The 12430-nt window shown below is 38.6% G+C and overlaps 1 protein-coding gene across 10 annotated transcripts in view; it reads right to left on the minus strand.

The window, feature by feature from the left end:
• Window positions 1–5143: 5143 nt before the first annotated feature.
• Zmat1 (zinc finger, matrin-type 1) overlaps window positions 5144–12430 on the minus strand; it is a 59198-nt gene continuing 51911 nt past the window's right edge. For all 10 annotated transcript variants that reach the window (XM_063280393.1, XM_063280391.1, XM_002730284.7 and 7 more), the window contains 2 exons: window positions 10889–10988; window positions 5144–7766 (listed from right to left, as the gene is read on the minus strand). In XM_063280393.1, coding sequence (XP_063136463.1) covers window positions 6443–7766; window positions 10889–10988 — 1424 coding nt within the window. In that variant the 3' untranslated portion in view covers window positions 5144–6442. The remainder of the gene's footprint in view (window positions 7767–10888; window positions 10989–12430) is intronic.

Consider the following 12430-nt stretch of genomic DNA (forward strand, 5'->3'; position numbering starts at 1 on the left):
AAAACAAGTTTACAGTAACAAAATTTGTTTAATATAAAATATTCAAAATAAGCCACATTTTAAAGCTGGTTGCCAAAAAAGGCATGCTTGTATAAAAATGGGTTAAATTTGCAATATGCTTGTGTGGCAGGACATTCCTAAGCTCAAGCAGAACCTTTTTCCATAAAAGAAAAATTGCATCTTAACTGCATTACAGATAAGGATGCATGGGAAAATAAGACATGCTAGCAGTCTGCTGGTTCTGTCTCTGGCTGTGCAGGCCATGCCAGGGAAAGCTCCTCTTTATCTAAAGGGAAGATGAATTACTCTTCATGTTTCACATGACCACAGGAGGGATTCTTTTGCCCAGTGAAGGATCTTCAAGGCTGTACCAACATCCTAAACATAGCTAAGCAAGAGAGAGGCAATTGTTCTGTACTTCTGTCCCCCAAACTGATACATGAGATGCAGTGAACGGGGGAACCTTATACCTAAGCATACCCTAGTGATGTGAGACTAAAATGTTAGTTCAGTTGAGCATGTCTTTCGCCCTGGATTTCTTTTTCCCTCTTAGCAAAAGCTAATTCCAGGGTGCATATCCTAACCACCCACATTCCTTGATTAAATGAGGATGCCGGATACTCTGTCAGCAAACTCACAGCTTTGAAAAGTTACTCACGATATCCAAGTCATGCCTTTGGAAGCATTGATAGATGCTCCTATCAAAGTGACTCAAAAGAAATCCTATTTCTCTTTTGAACTATCAATCAGATGCAGAATTTAACTGACTTCCTTACAAATCTTCCAGGTGTTTGTTCCCTATGTAGGAGTCTGAAAGCTAATGGCCTTATCCTTCTACAGAATTCACAGTACATGCTCAAGCCACTTTTAAAATTCCACTTCACTTTACTAAACAACTTTATTTTAATTTTGTTGTAAAATCATCCTCATTAACTTTGACGTTTATGTTTCCTATCAGACTGTACAACTAGTACCTCCTGGATTGTGCTCTGGACCTTTGACATTTCTATTTGTAATAAAATAAAAATTTCTAAATGAAGTGTAATCTTTTTTGTTTTAAAGACTTTTTATTGGATTTTTTATTTACACTTCAATTATTTCCCCGTCCATAAGCCCCTCCCCTTCTTTTATGAGGGTGTTTATCCCTCCCAACCCCCCCCCAACATTCTCCTACACTGGTGAGTCCAGCCTTGGCAGGACCAAGGACTTCTCCTCCCTTTGGTGCCCAACAAGGCCATCCTCTGTTACATATGCAGCTGGAGCCATGGGTCTGTCCATGTGTACTATTTGGATGGTGGTTTTGTCCCTGGAAGCTCTGGTTGGTTGGCATTGTTGTTCTTATGGGGTTGCAAACCCCTTCAGCTCCTTCAATCCTCTCTTTAACTCTTCCAATGGGGACCCCATTCTCAGTTCAATGGTTGGCTGTGATCATCCACATCTGTATTCGTCAGGCTCCGGCAAAGCCTCTCAGGAGACAGCTATATCAGGCTCCTGTCAGCATGCACTTCTTGGCATCAGCAATATTGTCTAGGTTTGGTGGCTGTATGTATGTGGGCTGAATCCCCAGGTGGGGCAGGCTCTGAATGGCCATTCCTTCAGTCTCTGCTCCACACTTTGTCTCCTTATCTCCTCCTGTGAACATTTTTGTCCCCCCTTCTAAGAAGGACTGAAGCATTCACACCTTATATTGCTCATTTTGTTAGCTGGAAGCAGTCAGGAGAGATGGATGCTCCTAAACCTTTGAAAGCAGTTAGGGTGACCTCTGGAAGGGAGACTAACTGATTTGAGATGGGGCTCAAAGACACAAGGACCAGACAAAAGTTCAACCACAGGCCGTCTCCTATGTATGGGCTTCTGGATCCCCCCATGCCCCACCCCTGACTGCTCAGGTTCCTCCCTGTATTTACCCCATCTTTTAAATGTTTTACTTCCTGAACTTCCCCATCCCCAAACGAAATGTTCTGGGTAAGTTCTCCCAATGGTTCTAACCCTACGACAGCTCCATTTCTTCCATTCGTCCTGTCCCTGGTATGTCTGAAAAAACAGAAGACCCTTTAGATGTGGTTGAGAATCTCTGGCTACCAGGGGCCTGTTTCTCTTCCACCATGGCCAGATACAATTCTTTTTTTTTTTTTTTTTTTTTTTTTGAGCTGGGGACCGAACCCAGGGCCTTGTGCTTGCTAGGCAAGCGCTCTACCACTGAGCTAAATCCCCAACCCCCAGATACAATTCTTTACATTAGTCCTTTCTATTGCTCTCTGGCTTCAATCCTCTAGCTCCCTGCTGCCTGCCTCTGCTAGCTCATTTTGGTTCTGCTCTCCTGGCAATGAGACTAGTCACTGCCACCTTGAAAGAACTGAAAGAACGGGCTGGAGAGATGGCTCAGCGGTTAAGAGCACTGACTGCTCTTCCAGAGGTCCTGAGTTCAAATCCCAGCAACCACATGGTGGCTCACAACCATCTGTAATGAGATCTGATGGCCTCTTCTGGTGTGTCTGAAGACAGCGACAGTGTACTTATATATAATAAATAAATAAATCTTAAAAAAATTAAAGATTGGCCTACAGGGCCAGGCAGCATTGGTGCACACCTTTGATCCCAGCACCCAGAAGGCACAGGTCAGTGGATCTCTGGGTTTAAGACCAGCCCGGTCAATATCAAGAGTTCCAGGACAGCCAGAGCTACCCAGAGAAGCTCTGTCTCCAAAACAAAAAAAAACAAACAAACAAACAAAAAAACCAAACAAAAAACAAACCCCCCCCCAAAAAACCCCAAAACTTTATCCTCACTTCCTCTCATCTGCTCACTCTGTCTCTCCTACCTCTACTCATCCCCCTCTTTCACCTTCCAGACAATCTCTCACTTTTACTCTGTAATCAAACTGGCTTACTACCCTCTAAGGATTATTTTCCAAGAGTCTCTACAGGAATGTAGGATGACAATTGTCTTATCAACTACAGCCGACCAATTAAAGCTCCTCTGCTGTCAGTCAAGGCCATCCTCTGCTACATATGCATCTGGAGGCACGGATCCCTCCAGGTTCACTCCTTGGTTGGTCTAGACTCTGGGAGAAATGGGTGGTCAGGTCAGCCTATGTTGTTCTTCCAATGAGGTTGTAATCCTCCCCTCCTTCAGTCCTTCTGCCAGCCCCCCCACCAGGGTCCCTGAGTTCAGTCTGATGGTAGGCTCCAAGCACCCACGAATGGAATGATTAATTTAAAAAAAGAAATAGAAAAAAAAACCTCTTCTACTAAGTGACTGTGGCTTACTGTGTAAAAACAACCCGAAGCTCAAGAAGGATGACCAAAGTGCAGATGCTTCAGTCCTTCTTAAAAGGGGGAATAAAATATTCATAGGAGGGGATATCGAGACAAAGTTTGGAGACTGAAGGAATGGTCATTCAGAGCCTGCTCCACCTGGGGATCCAACCCATGCACACGCGCGCGCACACACACACACACACACACACACACACACACACACACACACACATACTGGAATTAATATATTTGTGAGGACAGGCCTCCTGTCATTGTCGAAACATATTCTATTAGGTTTCTATCTCCCAACACTATCCTATCACCTTTCGGATTAATTTTAAGCACGTTAATTTATAGGGAATAAAAGCCATTCAAACCATGGTAAGACCTGACTAATAATACTATAGCCCTCTTTTACTTGTCATTATCTTTCAAGTCTGATCTCACCTGATCATACCCTCCATTCTCATATCCATTGTCATAACTGCATCACATGAGATGCCTCTCCAGATGTATATATACTCACTATTTCTGATTATCTCTTCTTTGTGCAGTTCACCTTAGAAGCTTCTAGACATTTTATCATTTCACAGATTATCTAACCTTGGATTTGATGCACCACCAAATCTCTTCCTCGTCTTTTACTTCCCTTAGAGCAGTGATTCTGAACCTTCCTAATACTGCGAACCTTTAATGGGGTTCCTCATACCTGACATGCTTTGGAACAGTTCACTTATCTAGGAATTTTGTTGCAGTTATGAATAAGAATGTAAGTATTTTGGAAATCCAGGTTCTTCCAAAAGTCTTGTGCCCCACAGGTTGAGAATCACCTTAGACTGTATATAGTCCCTCTTTTTCTGCATCATCCAAATAGCACTTCCTAGACTGAGCTAGATTGTGATTTGATGTAGAACCTCCTCAAATAAAAATGATAAGATTTAACATAAGAGCATATGGGAGATATTTTATATTCAAACTATAATGCAACATGCTTTCTTCTAAGTAAGTTTATCATTATCTTGATCGAAAGCCCTTTCCCCTAGAATTATTCTTATTACTCATGCTGGTAACCAGACCAATAACTATGATCAAATTGCAGTTCGAATGTGTATTCAAAGATAATTTGAATTATCATTGTGGCTGAAAATTCAGTCTAATTTTTTTACCTGACACCATTTTTCATCAGTATATCAAATGGTTCTTAAAAGAGAGTGTAAAGACCTGATATAAATTTATCTTATAATAAAGGTCTCATGGAAGAGGAATTGATTTTTTGACAACCTGACATGCTTTGGAACAGTTCACTTATCTAGGTAAAAAGCCAACCATCATTATTCTAGTATCTTTTTGTCATTAATTCAAACTTCAGAAAAAATATAAAATGACTTGCCCAAATGAAGATACATCACCATCATATTTGGCATGCTTTTTGATAGGACTGGAATATTTTTTGTACCTGGACTACATATATGATTCTGGTGGTATCTTGGCAACATCATAGAGCAACTTGATGGTACAAGTGAAATTCTAATATTGGATTTGGAATCTTCCTAGTGTAGTAGTGTAATACTCAAATGCTTACAGAAAGTACTGATCATTATACAGTGCACTAGCATAAAAAATTTAAAGAATCAAACAATTTAAACACTTCCATAATCCTTTACCACTTATAACATTTTTCTCCTTCGGTTTCACGTTGATGATCTTTTTCTAACCTAAACTTAAGCTAAAACTGAATGTTAACTTCTACTAAGCCATCTGTGGAATAAGTGAAATTACAGCTTTAATGTATGGTCTTCCTAGAGAATTTGTGGCCAACACCATTTCTTGTTTTAGCATAGGCAGAACAATCATCTTTTGATGGAAATGATCACAAAGCAGTATTTAGAAATTAAAACACTTTAATATAAACATTTTTCAGAATATAGACCGATTTCTATCAGCCCTTTTCAAGAACATTTTAAAAGTATATATCATCTAATTTATTATACACCAATTTTCCACTTTCAGAACTAGAAAATACAAAAATACACTGCAAATTAGATTTAACAAAAAAGTCTAAGCGGCTTCATACATTTTCATTGGAGAAAACAGAAACGTTAACACACGACAGTAGTAAAATACCACCAATACTAACACAAATTCTAAAAAGGAATGGATTCTGGAAGGCTGGTCTCTCACAGGCCTGACCGTTCTTCCAAAATCAAAGACTGGGGAAATTCAGGGTGGTATGGCTGTAGACGGCTTTGTAACTCACCAGTTTAAGTATATTATTTCCATGAGCAAACAGCTTATTATTATTACAACTTGATGGACAAAGTAGAAACACCTCTACTTTAAGAAAACCATGTAATACATAAGCAATAGAGTAAGCTTTCTTTCTTAGAAAGTCAAAGAAAGTGACTTTTAAAAAGCAGAATGAATAATTTTACTTCATCTGGCTTTTGTTAGAGATTAACTGTACACATGTACAAATACACAAAGAACAAAAATTTCAGAAAACCAAAGTTTTCAACCTTTCTTCAACCTTAAGGTAACAAAACTGTAAAGTAGAAAACAGTGAAGCTTCTGCTTTCTCTTCAGCAGGTTTCTTCTCTGCTCACCCGCTTAGCATTGCGTCCTTGCTTTGTGAAGGCTAGGTTTAGAGTTTGTGGTTCTTCTTTCAATTACATTTTGAAAGGAGGGAGTGCCAGAAAAAGAGGGGTGGGGAAGTAGGTGGGAGAGCAGAGCAGAGCAGAGCAGAGCAGAGCAGAGCAGAGGACACAAACACACGGTCACACACATATATACACACACATATATACAAGCACACATATATACATACACACAGAGAGACTGTTTTCTTGAATGGACACCAACTTTAACCCTTCTCTTCATCTGAAGCACTCAGTTTTATCTAAAATTTCTCCACTCATTTCATCAGATCCCCCCAACTAGTTTCCTTATTTACTCTTCTGTAAGGAAAACTAAAAGTTCAAATTCTTTAAGTAGGTTTACCTCAAATGCTGGATTTAGATGTCTTGTATATTGTTTCTCATGTTCCATTTCAATTTTTGCAAACAAGCAAATGCAAAGGTTTTCTGTGCTGATTCTGCACCTCCCTTTCCTTGACTTCACTGCTTACTCATGTCATTATCTAATGAGTATCACTTTGTTTTAGTCCTTCTTGGTATACTTTAGGTTCAGAACCCAAGAATCGACTCATCCCAAAGGATTTCCTCTTCTGTTCTTTCTTCAACAGACTTCTTTTTCTCTTTTTTGTGCTTACGTTCTTCTTTCTCTGAGGATGCTTCATGTTTTCTTTTCTTTTTTCGATGCTTGATTTTTTCAGCACTGACTCTAGCTTTATCTTCCTCTCCTTTACTTTGCTCAGCGCTCTTGTCTTTGTCTAAATCTTTATCCTGATAGCTTCTTTTTCTTTTATGCTTGGACTGCTCCTTCTCTGGCCTTTCTTTCCCTTCCTCCAGGTGTCGTCTTCTCTTCTGATGTCGCCTTTTATGACTTGTTTCATGGGCACTGGCATTGTCACTTGAGGGCAGATGCTTGTAAATGTCATAGTCTACATTGTATGAGCCAGGGTTATTTTCTTCTTGAGTAAGGCTCAGAGAAACAGGCATTTCTGAGAAATCATCTCTGGTAAGCTGATAGTAGCTATCAGAGTCTAGGCTCGGTTGGTTCTCATAAGCTGGAAAGCAATGAGGTAACGTGCTTTCTACTGCTTGTGCGCTGTTATATGGATCTGGATAAGTCTGGAAAGTGTCACATGGGACTCTTTCCTCAAACATTGTATGTCTGGATCTTCTGTCGACCATTTCTCTGTAATCATGGGTTTCAAAAGAACTATCCATTCTTCTAAAAGAAGTCTTTGGCTTGAATTCTCTAGATTCTTGCACCTTGTTATAATCATCAAATTCGTTTTGGAAATCATCATTTCTCCTCTTTGAATGAGGCGGTAACCAGTGAGGGAACTGGCCTTCCACTGGGGAACCATTGTATTCTTGCTCGTAGGTCTGTGGAGCCTCAAATGAAAATCTTTCCTCACATGGCCTCTGCCTGGGTCCACAATCAACCCTTTCTCTGTACCTGTAATCCCTGTGCCTATAGCTTTCTGACATGCGTCTAAAACTAATATTGGGATCGAGTCCTCTGGCCTTCTGCCCTTTGATGTAATCTTCAAGTTCATCTTGGAAAGAGTCATATGTCTTTGACTCTGCTGGTAAACAGTGAGGCACCTGCTCTTCTACTGCTCTAGAATCACTGTATGGTCCTGGCTGTGCCCAGAAATTTTCAAGTGCAGGATTTTGTTCAAACCTTTTATGTCTGGGTCTGGAATCAACCATTTCTCTGTATCCATGGGCTTCCATGTAATCATCCTCCATTTTCCTGAAGTGGGCCGTGGGCTCTAGTTCCCTAGACTCCTTCATTTTGCTGTAGTCTCCACATTCGCCTTGGTAAGACTCCTGCATCTTCTTTGAATTCTTCACTTGGTTGATAACATGAGATTCTCTACAAAGAAAATAATACAAAGTTTTCATTACTATGAGTATTTTCTTTGCTCTAAAATATTAGTTTAAACAAAATCTACAGAGGTTGAGATAAAATTTTAAAACTATAAATTAAAAAAAGAATTTGATATAAAAAATACATAGTATAGATAGTCAGATATCTCTGTAGAATTTCACAAGTTTTACACAAAAACATTTCTTAGAAGATAGACAGAGACACCAATTTCTCCACAAAATTGAAATAAAATCACAGGTGCAGAGCTGCAGGGAGAGGGGGTGCTGTGGAGATACCACGGTGCAATAGGAGACAAGAACAGAGTGAAATGGGGGAACACTGAGTGTTAGGAGTATAAGAGATTCAAATAGATAACCATAATACTGAATACATAGCATTAACTAGGGATGGAAAAAGATGCCCCTCAATGGGACTCTTAGCAGAAGAAGGAAAATGCTTGGTGAAACCAGCTGAAACCAGCGCCTTGCAAAAGTACCGTCCAAGATAGAGACCTATGATCTATACTATTAAGCTGGCCCCAAAGAAGTCTCCTGTATTCCTCAGATTAATGCACTGCTGCTGACATGAGGAACTAGTTTTAAAGTTTTCCTGTTGCCCAGACTTTTTTTCTGGATGAATAAAACTATGCATTTTTCTATCTCCAAATCCCAAGCGCTCCACTGACTCATAGAATATATACATTGGCCACACTATACACATCAACAAAGGGAGTTCAGAGCTAAACGGCACCAACTCAAATGGACCAAGCATAGCGAATTTGATTCAACAGCTGCAAAATACACAGAGTTTTCAATATTTTTCTGAAATTGCAGAGTCAGGGAAACATTAGAGAGAAGAGAAAAATTACTTCCTAAATGGATTTGGGCTTGCTTTGTAAGAAGGAATTCATGCATACTGTTGTAAACCTGCTCTGAAACCCATGACAGAAGAGGTCGTGGAGCCAGGGAAGGCATGTAAGATGGCTGAGCTGATTGAAATAGCATCAAACTGCCACCTAAATACCTATATATCCACAAAGGCTGCTGTCCGCCTCAAACAGAAAAGCCTCTCCTTTGCAGATTAATGCGGACTCATGCCTGCCCAATATGCTAAGAATAAATTCAGCTCTAGACTAGCCATGGACACTACTTAAGATTCAAGAAATACTGTAGAAGATGGGTTAGAAAGAATTACTAAGTGCTGGTGAATGAGGATAGGAGCTGAAATTTTCATCTTTTAAGCACAACACAAATATGACAACTACGAACTTACAAGAGCTGTGTATACTGCCAATGGATTCACAGATGTTGGGCCCTTTTACCAGTTAGATATGAAGAGGAAAAGGATTCATACGGTCCTACTACATATTGTTGATCCATTGTTAACCAATGGATTCTTGGACAGGGGTAAGTTTAATATCCAGATGTGTACCCAATGGCGATTTCGCAAGGTTCCTCTGATGGTTAGTTCTGAACTCAAGATCACATAGACTCCATGGAACACTAAACAGAACTAAAGCTAGTAAACAGGAGAAAGATTTATAGGAAAGGGGGCTTGGAAAGTTGGAGGGAAACAGGAGAGTTAGGGAGAGTAAAAATAAAATACATAGTGTACATGTACAAAACTGTTAATGAACAAAATTCAGTAATTAACAAAAGAAGGAAAGAAAATACAAGACAACAAATTTTGATGAGAATGCAGAGAAAAATAATTAACAACAAACAAAAGGGGTGTTGCAGAACTAGGAGGTTTGAGGTCCCTGCTATACAGTGTATATAGGAACAGTACAAAAGTAACTTTAACTTTCGTTTGCTGAGTCTGACAATTCAGCTCCTGTAGCAGACTGAGTAAGAATGGCTTCAATAGGCTCATGTTTGAATACTTGGTCCCCAGCTCGTGGAACTGTTTGAAAAGGTATAGATGTGGCCCTGTTGGAGGAGGTGTATCCTTGCAGGAAGAATTTAAGCTTTCAAAACTCTGACCATTCCCAGTGTTATCTCTTTCTCTCCCTCCTACTTGCAGATCACAAACTCTCAGCTGTTCTCACCTCCAGCTTTTGTTTCATCATCATGGATCCTTATCCCTCTGAAACTGTTAAGCCCAATTAAATGCTTTATTTTATAAATTACCTCAATAATGGTATTTTGTCCTAGCAATAGAAAAGTAACTAAGTCAGGTCCTAAATAATCACACCCAAACACTATACCTCCTTATAGGATGAAATAATGAATTTTATATTTTGATTTTAAAATCAACAAACTAATTTATATGAAATATAAATGACCCTTTCCCCTACTACCAAAATTACCTACTTTGCAATTGTCCACTAATTTCTCCTCTTCTTTTTTTTATCATATCATTTTAATGAATATCCACAATTTCAAGAGCAGTTTTAAACTTATACCAAATTCACAAAGTACAGAAAATTCCCATGTTCTTTTCCCTTCTCTTCCGTCCTCTGCATTATTAGCAAAGAAAAGCCACAGATGGATAGTACGATCAAGTTATATTCAGTTGTAAAATGAACTGCAAAGCTGTCTTCCAAATGTACCTTTTTGTATTCCCACAAAGAATAAGAAATGATTTCTATTGTTCCAAGGCCTTCTTTATTTGCTGTTGTTAAGGTTCTGTGTACTATCATGCGGGATAACATTGCTGTTTTTACCTATAATTAACACAAGGAATTTCTCCTCTTCTTAAAACCATATATTAATATTGACTAAAAATGGCACATGGCCTCTGTTATTAACTATCATACTCCACTGAAAAGATGATGACTAGATCATGCGATCCTTGGAACTAAGGCAACCATTTTGAGACGCTTTGAATTTGCATGGCTAGCCTGAAGAAATGATCTTTTAGCACATCTACAAAGAAAAAATAATGTTGTCTATTCAGAAGGAGTAGTAATTTACCAGACAGATCTGTCAGTTCATTACTGTGATAAAAACACCCTTGGCACTAGTATGTAGTATGGTACAAATACCACTTACCTCTTCTAGGTTCAGGTCATAGGAAAATAACTATCTAGAAAGTTTGTACAATATATTAAAGAGTATTTGACTGGAAGCTTTGGTTTTTGGTAAGGTGAGAATCCTTTTCTTTTACAAGAGAAAGAAAGCACTTACTTAATTTGATGTTCAGTTCCTTGCATGTGGGACCGGAACATATGTAAAGACGTAAAGGTGATACTGCAGATATGGCATACGTAGGTTCTCATTCTGTATGCTATAAAATCAGAGAATTGTAAAAGATCAGCATAGAAACACTTAGAATCACATAACACCAGTGATAGATAAGAATTTATTAGAAACCCTCTACTTGAAATTTGCCCCCCCCCCCAAAAAGTTAAAATAATTTGCTGGCAGGCATGGGAGCAAATAGTAGAATTAGCATCTTGGAGCCCAAGTCTTTAAATTTAATGCCCAGAATTCTTCATACTATACACTATCTGTACTTAACCATCTGCTGTCTACTTGCGCACTGTTCCTATATACACTGTATAGCAGGGACCTCAAACCTCCTAGTTCTGCAACACCCCTTTTGTTTGTTGTTAATTATTTTTCTACCCCACCAAACCCCGAAATGTCTCATAACTTTTAATTTAAGAACTGCAAACTTTCTTAACCTGTAATCATTGTAGTTCACCAGTTGTAAAAATAATTTCTGCCAATGTTAGAAAAGAGAACCAGTGAGGCCCACACATATGTTAAAAGGTGAAAGTAAAATTCTAAAATAACAGTTGCTATTTAAAATGAGTAAAATTAAAAACTATAAAAAGAAGCTATAGAACAGCTACCTAACTATTCTGCTGCTACAGTGGAATTGGAAGCAGGAGATAGACTTATTTCTAAAGCCCATCATTCTTCCATTTTTTTCTTGGTGAGAAGGAGGAGGAGGAGGAGGGAGAAGGAGAGGAAGAGGAGGAGGAAAGAACAACTTGCACAGGACAAGTACATAATCAGTATTCTTTCAGACACAAGGCAATAAATTGGTATCTTACAGATTTTAAGAACAACCAGAATCACCTTCTTGTAAAGTAAACAGCAGATTAATCCCTTATAGGAAGATTATTTAATCATAATTAAGTATATTGAAGTTTGCTGAACAAGAAGTATTTCCAGAAACAAGAGACTACTTACGGGATAAAATAAAAATGGCATTGAATAGCGCGTTCACTCTTAATACCACTGATCAAAAGGTTACATTAAAACTTGAATGAATGTTTTGATAATGGTACTCAAAACATCCTTTACAGTCTTTTGGATATATGGTGTTAGGGAAATGGCTTATCTACATAAAAATATAGGTAGACTTCTACCTTACCTGCTAAATTGATCAACTCAAAATGGATTAAAGCCTTAAGTTTTAACATTGGCATAAAGGCAAATACATATATGCAGATGATGACAATTTTTGAAAAAGAGTTCATAATTTTCAAGGAGAGTAGGGAGGAGTATATACCAGGGCTTGGAGAGAAGAAAGGGAAAGGAGATATAATTACAATACAATCTAAAAAATAAACAACAGCAAAGGAAATTACTGGAAGAAAATACAAGTAAAATGCTTTAGGACACTGTAATATGTGAAGACTTTTTGGACAAAGCTCCCAAAATCTAGGAAGCAAATGCAAATGTAGACAATCAGATTCTGAATAATGTTAAAGCTCC

Source organism: Rattus norvegicus, chromosome X (assembly GCF_036323735.1).
Source record: "Rattus norvegicus strain BN/NHsdMcwi chromosome X, GRCr8, whole genome shotgun sequence".
NCBI classification, from domain to species: Eukaryota; Metazoa; Chordata; class Mammalia; order Rodentia; family Muridae; genus Rattus; species Rattus norvegicus.